Below are 18,925 nucleotides of genomic sequence, written 5' to 3'. Positions count from 1 at the left end.
TTACGAGAACACAGCCACACTCACTGATTTACATACTATCTATTGCTGCTTTCACACCACACCAAGTTGAGTAGCTGCAACAAAGACCAGATGACCCACAAACCTACCTGGTCCCCTAAGAAATACTGTATTGACCCCTGCTACAGAGCAAAGATAAGAATGATTGAAGATTTGCTGTCAGCAACCATGGGGACCAGAAGACAATGGAAAGACATCTTAAAAGTACTGAAAGAAAACCACTGTTAACCTAGAATTCTAGGGAAAATGTGCCAAGTGAAAAAAAGTAATTCAAGGATGAATGTGAACTAAAACATCATTCAGTAAAACAAAAGCTTTGAGAATTCAACAGACTTCACTGCAGCGGTCCGATACTACAGGGCAGCACACCAGTGCCTATCCTACAAGGCGTACCGAGAGCAGACCTACAATGTAAGAAATGTTCAGAGCAGTTCTTCAGGCAGAAAGAAAATTCACACTTACACAAATGAATGAGGAGAGATAGAAATGGTAAATTGGCAAACAAGTATAAAAATACTTTTCCTCATTTCAAAATTTCCTTAAAAGATAATTGACTGTTTAAAACAAAAATGATAATAATGCACTGTGGGGTTCATAAATATACAGAATCAAAACGCATGACAACAACAGCACAAAGGATGGGAGGGAGGAATTAAGAATAGATCATTATAAGGGTCTTTTTTATCCATGAAATAATACAATAATATTTAAAGTAGACTGTGATAAATGGAAGACGTATATTATAAAAACTAGAGTGACAACAGCAACTCTGTTTTACAAATGAGGAAAATTCAATTGTTACAGAAGTGCCACTGCTACCCATAACCATGATTATCACTTACGGAGTGCTGACCCAAAGCTCCACTCCATGGTAAAACCTCCATGTTTACTATCTAACTTAATCCTTCCAACAGCACTGAGACATTATGTTATTTCAAACATGAAAAGACTGATTGAGTACTCTGACTAGTCACAAACTAGAAGCTTTAGTAGGTGGTTGATGGGACTGAAACGTGGTGTAGTCTGATTTCAGAGTCAGCGCTCTTCACTACCATATACTGTTCCTGCACCACAGGACTCCTCTGGGAACGTGTCCAGGCTCCTCCCCCTCCAGGCAGCTCCCTTACCCCACAGGTATTATGGGGCAACTAAAATAAGCACAAGACTAATGAGTTACAGAGCACACACTGGATATAGTTGGTGTTACGATTTAGGGGCAGAACTGAGGAAGACAGTTTGGTATATGAGCAAGAGAAGGGACTAAATGGGTACCAGGCGTGTGCCCAGAGATACTGGCTCTTCCGAGTGCTGCTCTCCTCGCTATTCGGGGGCAAGTGGCAAATAAAGCGTACATGAATGCATCTTTGCATGCCTCAACCTCCACTTTACACTGGCACAGGAAGGCAGGGACAACTGCCTGCAGAAACCACCGCAAATATGATAGCTTAAAGCAAAAAATACTTCTGCACACATATGCTCTACTGTGTACTTTTACATATAAATGGTTACCTTAAAAACTACTAGGATTTGGAGCTGTCCTTCACTGTTGGTGGGAATATAAATTGGTATAGCTACTATGGAAAACAGTATAGAGGTTTCTCAAAAAGCTAAAGATAGAGTTCCATATGGATCCAGCAATCCCACTACTGGGCATATACCTGGAGAAAACTCTAATTTGAAAAGTTACATGCACCCCAAATGTTCATAGCAGAACTATTTACAAGAGCCAAGACATGGAAGCAACCTAAATGCACATTGACAGATGAATGGATAAAGATGTGGTGTATACACACACACACACGCACACACGCACGCACGCACGGAATACTACTCAGCCATAAAAAAGAATGAAATAATGCCATTTGCAGCAACATGGATGGACCTAGAGATTATCATCCTAAGTGAAGTAAGTCAGGCAGAGAAAGACAAATATCATATGATACCACTTCAATGTGGAATCTAAAAAATGACACAAATTAACTTAATTTACAAAAAGGACAGACTCACAGACAGAAAACAAACTTACGGTTACCAGAGAAGAAAGGAGGAGGAGGGATAAGTTAAGAGTCTGAGATTAGCAGATACAAACTAGTACATATAAAATAGATCAACAACAAGGTCCTACTATAAAACACAGGGAACTATATTCAGTATCCTGTAATAAACCATAAAAGAGAATATGAAAAAGAAAAAAATGTATATATGTATGAATCATTTCACTGTATACCAGAATAACATTGTGAATCAACTATACTTCAATTAAAAAAAAATTGTTTCCAATTAGATATAAGAAAATTTTCCAACAGGAAGTTCATAGAACAGATTGCTCTAAGGAGTACACGAGGTCTTTTCCACGATTTAGAGGGCAACATTTTGGTGAGATTCCATCCAACAGATGCAAGGATTGGCTAGATTTTTAAAATTCTAGAAGATCTTCTAACATTGAGAATAAGAAGATACTAAGAAAGTAGTGAGAAATCAGCATACTCCTTACATTATTTTATGATTTCAAACCATGAGGAAAATTTTCTCACTGATATAAAAAATGTCAAATTAATTATCACAACTTAGTCTGCCTAAAACTCTAAAAAGCCCATTTAAGTTACATTTTATTTCCTACTAAAAAACCAAAGACAAAACCCCTACTAATACACCAATAATAATGCTTGTCTCCAATTATACAACTATTTCCAAATGAGTAAATAGTTAAGGGAAAAAAACTGAAAATTACTAGAATGAGCTTTTGTTACTTCCCCGTTTAAGGAAAAGTTAAATTCCAACTCCATGTTTTTAAGCAGAATTTTGTTAACTTCTATAATATGGGTCTCCCAAAAGAACCACCACAATGCTTTTAAACGTTAAAGTCTTAGGACTGACACCTTCTCTCCCTTCTTCTTTTTTTTTTTAAACATCTTTATTATGGTATGGTTCCTGTACAGTAAACCACACATATTTCAGATGTACATTCTGGTGAATTTTGATAGATATAAACACCAATGAAACCACTACCACAATCAAGATAGCTAACATTTCCATCACTCCCTAAGAGATGCAATTTTCGAATTCTGAATTTATCCCTTCCCAGCCCTGTTAATCCCTGGTAACCATAAGTGTGTACTCTATGTCTGTGAGTCAGTTTCTGTTCTGTGGACAGGTCCGTTTGTGACACCTTCTTTTCTGAAATACATAATCTAAAGAACAGATTAGGAAGCCGGTCTTTGTGCTTTTTAAATGAAATCATTATTTGGAGAAATAAGTTAGTTTCAGTCAAATTAATTTTTTTTGGAACACCATTTGCTTGTACCTAAAAAGATTATAACCTAAATTTCTCTTACAATAAATTATCTATGAAGTTTGACAAAATATTTTTAAAGAAAGCAGTCACTTTTAGTCACTGTAGTCACTATAAAAATACCTCACATATTTGCAAATAAAAACAAGTCTTAAAATTATTTTTCCTATACTCTACTTATAATAATCTTCCCCTTGGATAAAGGCCCCGTCTGTGATTTAATCAATGACAGTGTTCTTAAACAGTCCTTTTCTATTTCTATACTAATTGAAGACAGCAGGCTAAGATTTATAGTTATTAAAATTACTATTTTATTTTTGGCAGAAACAGCCAACTGAGATGTACAAGGAAAGAAGTAAAATAAGACATCTGAAACTCTTAAAAATTAATTGTTAAAATGTCAGTTAAATCTACTCTATTACAAACAACAATTTTAGGTATAAAAGATATAGCTATTTAGAAGAACAAAATACAGAATTAGTCCCTAACATATCTATAATTATTACACTTCTCTCTACCAATATTATAGATTTAGTAACACTATCTAAAAGTAAACATGTTTATTTCACAAAATTAAATGTCTACTGGCACATTTTAAACTAAAAACCTCTTAAGTAACCAAAATTAGGTAACATGGATATTATTTTGTTTTCACAAGGTATTAAAAACCCTTAAGATAGAACTGGTAAATAAAAAGATACACAAACAAAACCAAACAACTGAACACCTTGGTCAGGTAAATTCATCTAAATGTAGACCAAAGTAAAAATAATCTTCGAAAGAAACCTGTGCTTATCTAAAATTTACCAGAAATTATAAATTAAATACACTATGCTAATTACCCACCAAAGATGATTAGGATAGTGAAATGAAAGTTAATCTTAAACGTTACAAATCTGTAACTAAATGTATTGACTCCTTTAATATAAAATATGACTTCTCTGACATGACTGTATCAGTTTTAAAGTGACTGATAATCTCAACTCTTATTGGGAAGCACATTAAGGTGATTTCAGGTCAATTTAGATGACAGATTAAATAACTCCTAGTTACACTATTTCGATCGTTGCTAGTCGATATCTAACTACTGCCAAGTGTATAGCATGAAGTTGAAGGGCACTGTATTTTTTTTTTATATGTCTATACCTGAACAGCCAATTTCTGAATCTATGTGAGAAAAGATCATCTTATGTTTTATTTTCTTTTTTCCTCTTGGTACTTCTACTGCTGCTTCTAATGGATCCTTGAGTTTAACTGCTGTCAAATTTATTAAGACGGGCACATAACCGTCTATTGATAAAAGCAACAATGTATTTCCTCACTTTTTTAACTAAAATGTTAACTTATGTTATTGTACTATAAATTAAAACCTTCCTATTAGAAGCACGGGATGCAATGGGTATGAGTGATCTGGTTCTATTTTCTTCGCTGTATAATGTACTTTCTTCCTTGTACAGATTTCTACCAGAAAAGTCGGTACCAATACATAGCTAGGGAACTATTCAAGAAGCACATCACTTTTCCATTTCCCGGAGGTGGAAAACGGTCCAGCTCCTCACTTCCAGTATTTTTTGCCTCAACCCCCAGAAAGTCAACATTTATTCAAGGCACCAACCATCCTCCACCAAAGTACATTTATGCCCCTGACACTATGGTCTACACTTAACCCTTAAGACAAATATAGTCAATCAGAGGATCTAAGAAAATCTCAGGAGTTATGTGATACATTTTGATTTAATGGAATGCAGAAAATGAAAACATTCTTTATATTTGGCACATTTACAAAATTACAATAAATTTAAAAAGACCAAAACTCAATTTAGAACTGCCATCATGATTATGTCATGGTATCTGTTAATAAAATAAAAATAGATTTGCAGAGGTTAACCACTATATATATAAACAGATAAAAAAACAAATTTCTTCCGTATAGCACAGGGAACTATATTCAATATCTCATAATAAACTTCAATGAAAAAATATGAAAACAAATATATGTATATATATGCATAACTGGGATACTGTACTGTGCACCAGAAACTGATACACTGTAACTGATTATACTTCAATAAAAATTTAAAATATATTTTAAGAAGTCTTTACTATCTATATAAAAATATTTTAAAAGAAAAAATATACTTTCTGTGAAGAACCAAAAACTCTCCTGAAGGCTTTTGTCTTAGTAACTAAGATGATAAAGCTGTAATGCAAAGGGGGTAAAGTTAATTACTACCAAGACCTTAATATTCAAAGCAATACAAAGGGTCAAATGACTAATATTCATTAGAGATGTTTACTTTCTAAATGTGATGAACTCTAAATTACTTTGACTTGTGAAAGAACTGTGTATTTGTCTAGTTGATTTAATTGCTGATTATTTATTTCAGTTGCGTATAGCTAAGTCTCAGATATTCAAGGTCCACTCACACAAGTTAGAGATCATTCTGGCTCTTTGACACTCATTTTTCTTGCGACTTTGGACAAACCACTACCTATCAAGATGTCTTCAGTGGTGGAGAACAGATAAACAGTTAGTACAGGCAAGAGGTAAATGAGTTATAAAAATGTGCTTTTTATCATCATTTTTATAGAAGATGTGTTTGAAAATCATGTTATTAATAGCTGTTACATTACCAGTATAGTTCATAAAAACCAATAAATATTTACCGATATACTTTTCTAATTGTTTTGATATCTTCCATTTTTTGCATTGATCTATAATCCAGTTAGAATTTTCTTTTTCCATGTGTTATAAAGCAAGAATCTAGCCTTCCCCCACTGCAAGCAATTAATCACTTAATTAATTGTCCCAGCATCATCTACTGAATAATCCTTTAACTTCTCAATGATCTGTGAATGTGAGCTTTATCATTTACATAATCCATACATGTACAGGGATTTCGAGGCTGGCTAGGTGATTTATTCTACCTATTCAGCTCAGATCTATTTTGCACATAAGAGTTACCTACATTTTTGTATCAGTGCCACTTTGTATGTCTAAACAGTACAGGCCTAAATATTTTAATATTTGCCAGGGCTAACTAAAACTGATTTTTGACATAAAATTTTAAAAAATAAAACACATGCATCATCAAATGATACTAAAAAAAAGTGTTATGATTACAGTTAAATTATATATTAATTACTGACCTTGTCACTTTTCAGTACTTTCTAATATATTTTACTTTTTTTAAAAGGAAGTCTAGGTAACATCTGTATTTGAGACTAATACACTACTCTTAACTACATACAAATTTCTCTTTTTAAAAGTCTTGTGTTTGGTTATTTTTTTTAAATCCCTAGTTATCATTATTCTATAACACAATAAACTCTACATAGTGCTAATCAACTTTTTATGTTTACAAATTAAAGTGAAATGAACCTTTACCAAACCACAAAAGGAAGAAGAAAGGAACAAAGAGGAAATACCAAATCAACTGCAAAGATAAGTTCAAAATGGCAATAAACACACATCTATCATTAATTACTGTAAATGTTAATGGACTAAATGCTCCAGTCAAAAGACATAGAGTGGCAGACTGGATAATAAAGCAAGAACCTTCAATATGCTGCATACAAGAGACCCACTTTAGGGAGAAGGACACATATAGATTGAGAGTGAAAGGATGGAAAAGCCAAAAAAGTAGGTGTTGCAGTACTGATTTCAGACAAAATAGACTTTAAATAAAATGAAATGAATCTATTAATTCTTTTTTAAAAAAAAAAAAGAAAGAAAGAAAGAAAAAAGTTTTCTGACTCATTTGCATGTAATTCTTTTTACAAAGAAAATAATACCAACTTTCCACAGAAGTACCATAGTATAGTCACATATTTCAAATCTTAATAGTACATTTCAGGTATTTTTTAAAAACGGTTTAATTTTAAAATCAACATCTCTGAAGTAAATGTAAAATTATGTATATAGAAAAATAATCCTCTTCTCTCCAAACCTGTCTCAGTATGTTAGTTCTGTACCTGCATTCCTAGTAAACAGATGAAGAGGAAAAAACTACCTTTAAAGAAAAATTATCAACATAAGCATGCAAGGTTAACTAAATCACTGTCTTCTGTATGTATTTTTCTGTCTTCATAATATTCTATGCCCTAACTTCATAAATCCTTAAAAGGATTAGTTGTGCTTTCATACATAGTAATGCTCTTTCCACCAGTATTTGCAATTTACACTTTCCCATGCAATTTAGGCTTTTTTCATTTTGTTGCAAGACCACTAGATTGCTAAAATTGTAAGTATAATGAATTCTACAATTTGCATACCTACTCAGAAATGTTTAATAAATACTACCACTGTTGGCTACGAAAGGAACCTGAGAACCATACAGGTCTATCAACAAGCACTTTGGAACCTTTAGTGATCTCTTAACCCTCTTTGCTTCTTAGTCATCATATCAAAGACCACTAAATTCAACAAAGGTCACCTTATGTATCCAGTATCTACAATGTATCAGACACGGCATTTAATTCACTTTCCAACAAAAATAGTAACAACACTCACCAACATTTGGGAAGAATTCATGTAACTTTTAGGTTATAAGAATGAAATAGAGAAAAATGGGGGAAAGGGGCAAGAAAGAATAGTGAGAAAGTTAGAAGACCGAAGAGAGGGGAAAGGATAGAGAAGGAATGACAACAAACAAGAAGCCAGTCTTTCTCATTACCTACTCTGTTCTCTTCCTGTAACATTGCTAGAGCTACGCAACCACGTGGAGACACAGTGTGTTAAATACTAACAGATGTGCTGTGCACACCAGCCATCACAGCAATTATCAGAAGAGACAGATGCCAATCCAGAACCACACACTGTAACAGTATATCTCATTTGGAGGAACACGTTGAATCTTTCAGTACCAGGGAGCCATACTGAGGGGTATTCACATCGTTTCCAATTTGTTGTGGCCACAAGTAATGCTACTACAAATATCAATGCACTTAGGTCCTTATATGTAGGTACTTTTATTTATATATTAGTAGTATGAGCTATATTCTCATGAGTGGAACTATTGGGTTGAGGGTTTATATGTTAAATGTGAAGAGATGCTGCAAGATGGCCTTCTAAAAAAGGTAGGAATAATTCCGATATCTACCAACAAGGTAAACAAGTACCTTTATCTTAGCATCCCTACCAGAAATGGGTGATTTTAATTTTTAAAATATCTTTATTGAGACATAATTCATACACTATAAAATTCACCCTTTCAAAGTGTACAATTCAATGGTTTTAGTATATTTACAGAGTCATGCAATGATCACCACTAAGGTTAGAACATTTTTATCACTCCAAAAAAAGAAACCCTACACCCACTTAGAAGCCATTCCCCATTCCTCCACCTCATTCCACTCTTAGACAACCACGAATCGATTTTCTATCTCTGTAGATTTGCCTATTCTGGACATTTCATATGAATGGAAGGCCACTGTGTGGTAGTTTGGGACTGACTTCTTTTACTTAACACACTGTTTGTTTTCAAGGTTCACCCATGTTGTAGCATGTGTCAGTACTTCTTCCCCTTTTAGCGCTAATAACAGTCCACTGTATGGATACACTGTATTTTGTTTCTCCATTAGTTGACGAACACTAGTGTTTTTTCCAATGATTGTCTATTATGAATAATGTTGCTATGCTCATTCGTGTACGAGTTTCTGTGTGGATGCATTTTCTGTGTTTTTATATACTTAGGTCGGAATCATTGGGACATACGATAAATCTGTGTTTAACCTTTTGAGGAACTGCCAAACTGTTTTCCAAAGTGTCATTTTAATTTTTGCCAATTTGATGAGCATAAAATAATTTCACTTAATTTGTAATGTACACTTCCTGAGTTTTAGAGTTTCTATCATTCATTGGCTAGTTAAGTTTGCTTTCTTCTGAACTGCTTTTCATCTCTTTTTTCTTTTTTTTATATTGAGCTGTTTTGTTTGCCTTTTATAAACTTCCAAGAGTCCCGTGTATATTTTAGGTATTAACCAATTTAACTGTCTTCTTTGTAAACATTTTGTCTTGATTCTAACACTAGTCTTTTAATACTCTGGTATCTTGTGTTACATGAAATACCCCACTTTTATAGAGGTGAACATGTCTTCTTGGTTTATGTGTTCACTAGGAAGCCCTTCCCTACGTCCAGATTCAAAATGCAGTCACCGAAACTTTCTTCTAAAATGTTTATTTATTTATCTTACTTTAAGTCTTTACACAAAATTTATCTCATATTATATAGTATGAAACAGAAGGTTAACCATTTTCCTACTGAAATGGAGTACCATCTTAATCATATATTTAATGATCATACATAATAAATTTTTTCCTCTGGATTCTCTATTCAAGTATCTTTCAAGCCACACATCAGTACTATTCGTTGCTTTTGAAATCAATTTAGTAGGTTTTATTTGCCATTTAAAAAAAAATAGAAAAAGAAAACAGTGTGCATTATATGTAGTGAGGGTAAATGTTTCATACAAATTTTATTTCCAATTTTTAACACACACACACAAACATGTACATCAATGGTCATTATATATGTAAAATGTATTTCCTATTGTGAATTATAATAAATTAAACTCAAAATCCACTCTTTCATTGTGTTTATTAACCCATTTACCAATTCCTTTATCCACATACATTTATATAATTCTAGTGGCTGTGTTCTGATATATGGTAAGGCAGGTGTATTTCTCTTTTATACACCTTCTCTGGCTATTATTGGATATTCTTCCACATGAACTATGTGGTCATTTTTTTCTAACATTAAAAAACTTGCTTCCATTCTAATCAGAACTGCTAATTTGGGAGAAATTATATTTTTATATTAAGTTCCCTGACCTGTCAAGTATATTTGGAATAACTTTCTGCTTATGAAACATGGTGTGTTTCCATGATTCTTATGATATAGGTCCTATGGTTTACTTGTTAAATTTTCTCCTAAGTTATCTTATAGTCCCTTTCATTGCAAAAGAAAAATTTTCCCATTTCCATTTTGTGTGCTTATTGCAAATATGGAGAAGCTATCAGTTTATTTATCTTATAACTGTCCATCTCACCAGATTCTTCTATTAATTCTATTGCTTATAACTTGAGTCTCTTGGATTTCCTAGATGTGCAATCATATTTGCTAGGACACCTAAAAAAGATAAATAATTTGGCAGTATAAAATGGCAACACTGAAATTTTGCTTAGCTCCTCATTGTAAAATGCAGTTTAAGTAACATACACAAGAAATCAATTACTCAAATGACTGAGATACATTCCTCTCCTATTTCTGAAATTGCTTCTCATGTTACAGCCCCTGTCCCTAGCTCCTCCTCTCCATCATCTTCTAAACTGTGCTGCCACTGAGAGGCCCTGGCTTCTGGTGCCTGGGTAGTAGGGAAAAGAGGTGCTCTAGCTCTCACTGTACCCTTAATAATATATATATATATCTCCATCCACTTGGATATCTGCATACATGGCACAAGGCAAGACGCTGAAAAGAATATCAAGATATCAAGGATATCCAGAAAGACAATCAAATAGAAGATACACATATATATATATATATATATATATATATATATACACACACACATACAAGACAGGTGAATAAATAACATTATTTTAAATAAAAATGATACATGCCCCAAGCTAGGTATAAGTAAAGCATGATTCAGGATTAAAAGAAAAACAGCTACTTACAGTATAAAAACATAAAAACATACTATTACAGGTGGAGGTTAGATAAATATTAGAGTATTGCTATAATTTAGATATATTACAGATTTAAAAGTCTTGTGGGATTGGCCTAATTATTATGCATACTACTATTCTCTTAGGGTAAAAAACTGCTTTCAAATATTCCACTTATAAGTGAACTGCTAGCAACATAGCTCACATGTTTCTTAAAGACCACTTGGATAGACAATGGTAACAGTTCCAAAATTGTAGTACTGCCAGTAAAGGGAAATAACTAGAGGATAAATAAGAGTCTGCTTTAACAATGACCTTTTCTGATTACCCTTTGAGAACAGAATTAATTTTATTCAATAAAAAGAAAAAGAAAATAAATTCCTTTCATGCAAGTGTCTAAAAAATCGAAATTTTATAAATTCAGGTACTATAGAAATTTCATTATAATGTTTAGAATTTTGTGTTAAAATTAATACAGCTTCTTATAATACCAAGAAAATTGTGAATTCATACAGTATATAAAAGCAAACTGCAGCTGCTACATAAACCATAGTTTCTTGGCTCATTCACTCTATAAAAGTAAGATTGACATTTCGTCTGGTCGACCATCTTAAAGGTTAATTCTTGTTTCCTGTTTCTGATTTTATTCTAGGTGAACTGTTCTGGGCAGATTCTATTTACCTATTCTGAACAAACCACAAACTGTTTCATTGCTCACTCTTACTGTTAAGAACATATTGACTTGCTGCCTGCTCTGCTGTTTAATTCATTTATGCTGAGAGTCAGGCATGAAGACAGAATTTTAAATGTGACATTTGCAGGCTGTTAGGTCATTTAAGCTCTGACAACACTAGGGAATTCCTGACATATAAACTGGATCTGGTTATCTACCACAGATAGGCTACCCAAAGGGGAAAATTTCTAATCATTTTTTGTAATTTCTCACAGAATTTTAACACTCAATTTTAATGTCAATGAAAGATCTATATAGCCAACATTTTAAAGCAAAAGCCTGTTTCTTTTAATAAGCTCAACCCGGCACCTCTTCTTATCAATCTATATCTGCTAAATAAAAAATTCTTTTGACTGGCAAAGATACATGGAAAGACTCATAATAATAATTAGCATTCATTAAAATTCTGAGAAATTCTGACATTTAAGGGCTTTTAATATCTCCTACAATCTATACCTCCTGAAAAATCTGAGAGATCTAAAGGCCATAACTCTCACCAACAGACTATTTTTAAAATTCTTTGATTCTGGCTCAGCAGGGCAGACTTTATATGCTGTCAAAATTATAGTACAAAATCTAAGTTTAAAAACTTACCACATTGCCTTCTTTAAGATTATAGTTATGTAGAAGGAATGATAGAGTCATTATAATTGGAAATGAAAAAATTACCCACATGACATTTAGAATTCCACTTTACAAGAGCTGATAATGGGGTGGGGTGGAGGAAGTACAGAGAGACTGCTTTCTCATTTTAGCTACTCAAAAAAATTGTACCAAATGATATTTTTTCAGCTCTTTTTCTTTGTCACGAACAAGTACCATACACAATAGTTCAAATCAAAGTTCTCTAAAATTAAGTCTTGTTGTTAAGTAATGCACAAAAGATAATTCTGATTCTACCCTGTATTTTATATAAGCAAGAATTCTACTGCTACACAGCAAGTAGCCTTTTAATATTGTGCTTTGAATGAGACTTCCAGCTGTAGTAGGTGGAGTCTAAATAGGGACAGACGGCCTGGAATGCCTTTCAGCTATGGCCGTTGATTCTGAACAGCCTAACAAAAGCAATTACTTTCCAGAGATTAAAAGTCTTGTTTCTTCCAAAAGAATGAAATGGAAAGCAAACCTGGTGTATTATCTGGGCCACAGGAAGTTGTTCAGCATATTTCAGAGGTTCCATGAGTTCCTCATCCATCTGGTCTTCCTTATAGCTGGAAAAGAAAAAAAAAAAATTAAAAACCAAAGCTAAGGTAAATACTATTTTTAAATAAGGCAAATATTTAAATATGCCAAGTATGAAATATATTAAAAATATATATCCAAGATTTTGAAATAATCAGTATTTGTCGATAATCTATGAAAAACTACCTAATGATAATTTTTAAATGACATAACTATAGATGCATTCAGATTACATTAATTACGAGGTAATAAGACTACCTAACATCATTTAATATTCTCAGATCTTGCCTTTCATTGTGAGACTTAAGTGTTTAAGAACTCCCTGTTCATTGGGTATGCTTTTTATTATAGCATTTAAAGGTCTTCAAATCCTGGCTCCAACCATTCAAGCCTCATCTTCAGCAACTCCTCTATGCCCGAGTCTACTGTTTCAGCTATATCCAACTACTGGTCACCTGCCAGTGGGCCCTGCAGCTCCATGACACTCTGATTTTCTCCACTGTGTTTCCTGTTGGACCAGCCACAACTTCTTTGCTTACTCTTCTTTCAAATAAAATAATTCATTTAGCCCAATCTAGGTATTTTTTACCTCCTTGAAGACAAAAACCATGTCTCATTCCTCTTTGTACATCCAATGTTTACTATATAATAAAGGCTCAATAAATGTTTGCTGAATGAATATATGAATAAAATGAAGACAACAATAACTCTGAGAGATTATTTTATATGGAAAATATTTTCTTTAATACCTGTATTTACAATGAGATGCAGAGTTGACATAACACATACCTAACACAGCATAAAACAGTAAAGTGCAGAGTAGGGGTAAAAAATAGTATCTCCTCAAACAAGGAGAATTAGAAAAAATGTTTTTAAAAAATTATTTACCCTTTTTGAAATAGCAAATAAACATTAGACTTCAAAACAGTAAGACCTAAACACACTTAAACTTTCATTTACCATTTTTTTCCTATAAACTATGTATCAACTTATCAACTTATAATTAAATTTTAAAAATCGAAACCTTGAATTATCTTGAAAAACAGTCAAACAAGACTAGTCTAATCTCTAGGGCTACAGTTAAAAAATCTGATGGTGAGAAATCTGGAGTCTCAATAAAAAGGCAGACATACAGATAAGGACAAAATGTGTACACCTCCCTTCTGCATATGATTTAACAGCTTAAAAAAACCTCTTAGCTAGGTAAAAGTTTGTATATACTTTGCAGATTAGTGTGAAAATAATTAATTTGGGGGAACTCTGACGTCTCTCACCAATGATGAAAAAAACTGTCTTGAAACACTGTTTTAAAGAGACAGGAAGTAGAACAGCGGCTGTCAAGGGAAAGGGGAGAATGGGAAGTTACTATTCAATGGGTAGAATTTTGGTGTTGGAAGATAAAAAAGGTTCTGATGGTGGTTATGGTCATATGATAATGTTAACATGCTTAATGCCACTAAACTGTATACTTGAAAATGGTGAGAACAGTCAACTTTATGTTATATATATGCTGTGGGATGAATTGTGTCCCCTCAAAATTCATGTTGAAGCCCTAAACTTGAGTAGCTCAGAATGTGACTGTATTTGGAGATAGGGTCTTTAAAATGGTAATTAAGATTAAATGAGGTCATGAGGTTAGGTCCTAATCCAATATATTAGTGTTCTTATAAGAAGAGACTAGGACACAGAAAGAGACAAAGTAAAGACCATGTGAAGACACCAAGGGAAGAGAGAGGCCTTGCCAACACCCTGATCTTGGATGTGGAGCCTCCAGAACTGTGAGGAAATAAATTTCTGTTGCTTAAGCCACTCAGTCTGTGGTACTTTGTCACGGCAGCCCTCGCAGACTAATACAGTATATTTTAACACTAAAAATTAATATTCATTGACCAAAAAAACCCCACATTATTTTTAAACATTTCACAACATACTTTTAAAAAGTCTGTCTACATTTTTAGGTATATAAAACATACACCAAGCAACAAAAGCAAAACAGATATATTGAATATTATCAAAATTTAAAACTTCCGTGCTTCCAAGGACACTATCAAGAAAGTTAGGAAAAAAAAAACCGAAATAAGGAAGAACATATTTGCAAATCATTTATCTGAAAAAAAGATTTGTATCAAAAATATATTACAACTCAATCAGAAAAAGATAAATAATTCAATTAAAATTTTTCCTTCCTCATCAAGAATATTTTTAAGCAAAACTGACATATTTGTGTTTATTTTTTACTGTATGTCTGTGGTGGGAAGAATACAGTGACTACTCAGTACAGTTTTGTGCCACTGCCTGTTAAGGCAACCAGAAATTTCAATAACTATCTATTGAAAAAAATGAATGCAGATTGAATCATTTCTAATTAATTAATTAATTAGATTATTTTAATTAATTTAACTAATTAATTCTAAGAGTAAATAGAAATATGTAAAGATCTCCATTGTTTACTCCAAAAATACAAAGCAGTGATGTAAAAAGTGGAATTCAGTTTACTCACAAAAATCTCTCAGTCAATATAAAAAGATAGAAACATTAGAAATCTAGCAATTTGTTTTGAATGACTTTTTAAAAATGCCACGTAGTTGTTATGAAAAATTCCACCATGCTTATTTTCCTTATTTTCTTTTGTTTCATTTTTTCTGAACCATTTGAAAGTAACATATCAGATATGTTAACACTTCAGATATCATAACACTTCACATCTAAACACTTGGCATGTGTCAATCAAGGATGGGTTTAAAAATTTTCTTAATAACTGCAGAACTGCAGGACTTTTTTTTAAAAAGTCACTCAAGGTGCAGTTCACAAGTAATCTTGGGGATCACTATGGACTTAGGACTTTTTAACTTGTTCAGCATTTCACAATAAATCAAATAACTCATTTGAATTTCTTGAAAATGTCCATCATTTTCTTGCTTTGTATGTTGCTAAAAGGGTGGGGTCAAACTAATTTTCTATTTTAATTATTTTCATTTTAAATTTATTTTAAAATTTTAAATTATTATTTTTTGGCTTGGAGGACCAGCTGGTCTTTTTTTTTTTTTTTTAAGGTCTAATACTAGGATATAAGATATAGCTAAGAATCAGTTGTTCTAGATCAGTTCTTTAAGGTACAAAGGAGTCCTTTCAATATGGAAATTCAGATCTTTCATTTCAGAAAAGTTTGTTTTATCCTAATTTTAAGTATCATTTCTATTCATTTTCCTTTGTTTTTCTAGTTCAAACTCTTGAACTAAGCATACTGGATTTTCTCTATCACTTTTTCACTGATCCTTTTATCTACCTTATTTCAGTTTCATTTTCTTGACTTTTTCATTTCTATTCTTTATGTCTCTTACTGAACTTTTGGTAATATCTATTTTCCCTTGGGTACCTCGTAATTTAGTTTTCATTTCTGAAGTGATTTTTGTCTTTTTTTGTTGACTTCCTTTCCCGACTTCAGTCAGCTCCTATTTCATACATCTTCCTGTTGACTGTCCATTTCAATTGCGAGTTTGGAGTGTTTGATGCATGGTGTCCTTTCATAATGCAATTGTTTGTTATATAGGTTATTTGTGTTCGAGTATTGTGTCTTAGTTTTCCTGTTTTATGGCTTTTCTTTTCTTTCTTTTTATTTTTCCTTTCATTCTGCATGTGTATGTGTTTATGTGTGCTGAGATTTGGCTTTAATTTTCTGTTTTCTTACCATAACTTTGTACAGCTACTGGCCTCTTTTTCTTTTGAAGATTGTTCATATTGGTTTTTTTCAGGATCAGTAATAGTTAGCTATCTCGTGATGGAGGGAAGAAAGGAGATAAGCTGGCTTATTAGATTTCTCTCAGTTCAACATCACCCTCCTCTGTGTCTAGCACTGAAGTGTAGATTCTTTAATAAATGGTACTTTGTTGTGGTGGGGGGGTGGGAATAGAATTTGTCTTTTTTTTTTTTCATGTATCTTATTTCCCTTAAACCCTTATCTTTATCTGCTTCTTTCTTTCCCTTCACTACCAAGTCTCCAAGGGACACCCCCTCCCTCCTTGCAAGGTATGTTCCATTCCCTCAGAATTAATGCTTTCCCAAGACTGTCACCTAAGGTCACTCACACTTTCTAAGTCCCATCTCTTCTATCTTCAGTAGCCAGTGCTCTGATCAAGAAGTCCATGCGTACAGCATAATTCAGAAATTGAGAAAACTATCTGTGTTAATTCCAATTTATAGATGGCTGCCGTCCTAAGGGAACCTGGAATATTTTCTTGCAAAATGGTAATGTTCTCTTTCTAAAAGCCATATATTGTTCCTTTCATTTAACGTTTTGAGTTCCTCCTAAAAGGATATACTTTTTCTATTATCTCTTTTCAATATTCTTCACTAAGAAGTTCTACTTAAGTAATTTAACAAGAGATAGTTTCTCCATGTAAAAAGCTGTATATTCCTTTTTTTGCTTTACTTTTTTTTTAAACTGTGCTTTTGAAGAAAACAATAAATGGAATAGAATTTGCTTATACTGTTGAAAGATTTTGGATCCAATACAGTGATGCTACCATCTTAAATCAAAATGCACTTAAAATATTGTCCAAATCCTCTACATAAGTAGGTAAAATACTGCTGGCACAATTCTGAAACCTGTGAAGTTGGTCTTTACAAACTCTCATTTCTTTTCTGTTCTTTTTCATAGATGCTCAGTGTCCTCAAAAATCTTCCTCCTCTGTGCTGTCTAAGCACTCCTAAAAACATGGCAAAATTATTTTTTGTGCCCATATATAAAGTCATCTCTGATTCAGAAACAGGTGAAGTTTTTACTCTGTATTGCCATATTGAGGTTAGATTATTCCTATATAAAATGATCTAGCTTACTGTGGACAGAAGGCCAAAGCATCTTTTCAAACACTAGAAATACACCCAATTAAAAAAAATAAAATAAAAACAGGAAAACAGAGACACTGTGCTATGCCAAATACAAACTAAAAATTAAGAAGATCAATAAATAATTCAACTCACAGACATGGAAAACAAACTTATAGTTACCAGGGCAGAGGGGTGGGAAGGGATAAATTGGGAGTTCGATACTTGCAGATACTGTCTACTAGATATAAAATAGGTAAACAACAAGTTCCTAGTGTATCGCACAGGGAACTATATTCAATATCTTATAGTAACCTATAATGAAAAAGAATATGAAAAGGAACATATGCATGTACATGTATGACTGAAACATTATGCTGTACACCAGAAATTGACTCAACATTGTAAACTGACTATACTTCAATTAAAAATTTTTTTTAATTTATAAAGAAAGAAAGACAGACAGACAGACAGATGATGTAGGGTAACCCAAAGCCATTAAGAAGAAATTCTCTAAACATACGAAAAACAAGAAGCTAGCCAAAGTTAGTGTAATTTCTTAAATGTGACAGCTTAAAAGAATTCCTTGAAACTAAAAGTATAGGAAGAAACCAATTACTTCCTTACTTCAATCTTGTTAGGGAAAAAAGGGTAGAAATCTTCCACTCCTAAACTGCATTTTAAAAATGCCAAAGCATTCATATAATTGACAACACGTATTGTTGTGCAAGACATACTTGACAAACTCGGAGCCCTATGACATCCTGAAAGTTTAAAGATACTCTAAGGGAAAAAAGAACTCAAATTTATTGGTCAATAGAGACAAACACAAAATGCTATTACAACTCCAGAAACGTCCCAAGAGTCACTGAAGGTTATTTTTGTGAAGATAGGTTCTATAGAAATGAGGAACAACTGAATGCATCATCTTTGAAATGAGATCCCCCTCCCAAACTCACAACATCACCATTCTTCTAATTGTCAAACTAAAACTTTGCAAGCAGAGATACTGTAACATAACCTTGCCTGTTACCTACTTTGAAGAAGCACAAGGAGGATGATGAGTCAGGGGAAAGGGACATAATTTGAGGTAGAGAACAGAAAGTTAACTCCCCAGAGAATTCAGGTTACATTAATTTATGGCCCAACTATTAAAATGCCATCTTATTTATCATCAGCTTGCAGTGAGGTATAAGGGTAC

The 18,925-nt window shown here is 33.0% G+C and overlaps 1 protein-coding gene across 1 annotated transcript in view; it reads right to left on the bottom strand.

Annotated features, from left to right (window-relative positions):
- The window catches only part of PIGK (phosphatidylinositol glycan anchor biosynthesis class K), an 86,218-nt gene that overhangs the window by 12,770 nt on the left and 54,523 nt on the right, over positions 1-18,925 (bottom strand). The window contains exon 10 of the mRNA XM_010963382.3: positions 12,845-12,929. Coding sequence (XP_010961684.2) covers positions 12,845-12,929 — 85 coding nt within the window. The remainder of the gene's footprint in view (positions 1-12,844; positions 12,930-18,925) is intronic.

The sequence above is a fragment of the Camelus bactrianus genome, chromosome 13, assembly GCF_048773025.1.
Source record: "Camelus bactrianus isolate YW-2024 breed Bactrian camel chromosome 13, ASM4877302v1, whole genome shotgun sequence".
NCBI lineage: Eukaryota > Metazoa > Chordata > Mammalia > Artiodactyla > Camelidae > Camelus > Camelus bactrianus.
This window is presented reverse-complemented; position numbering and strand designations above follow the sequence as displayed.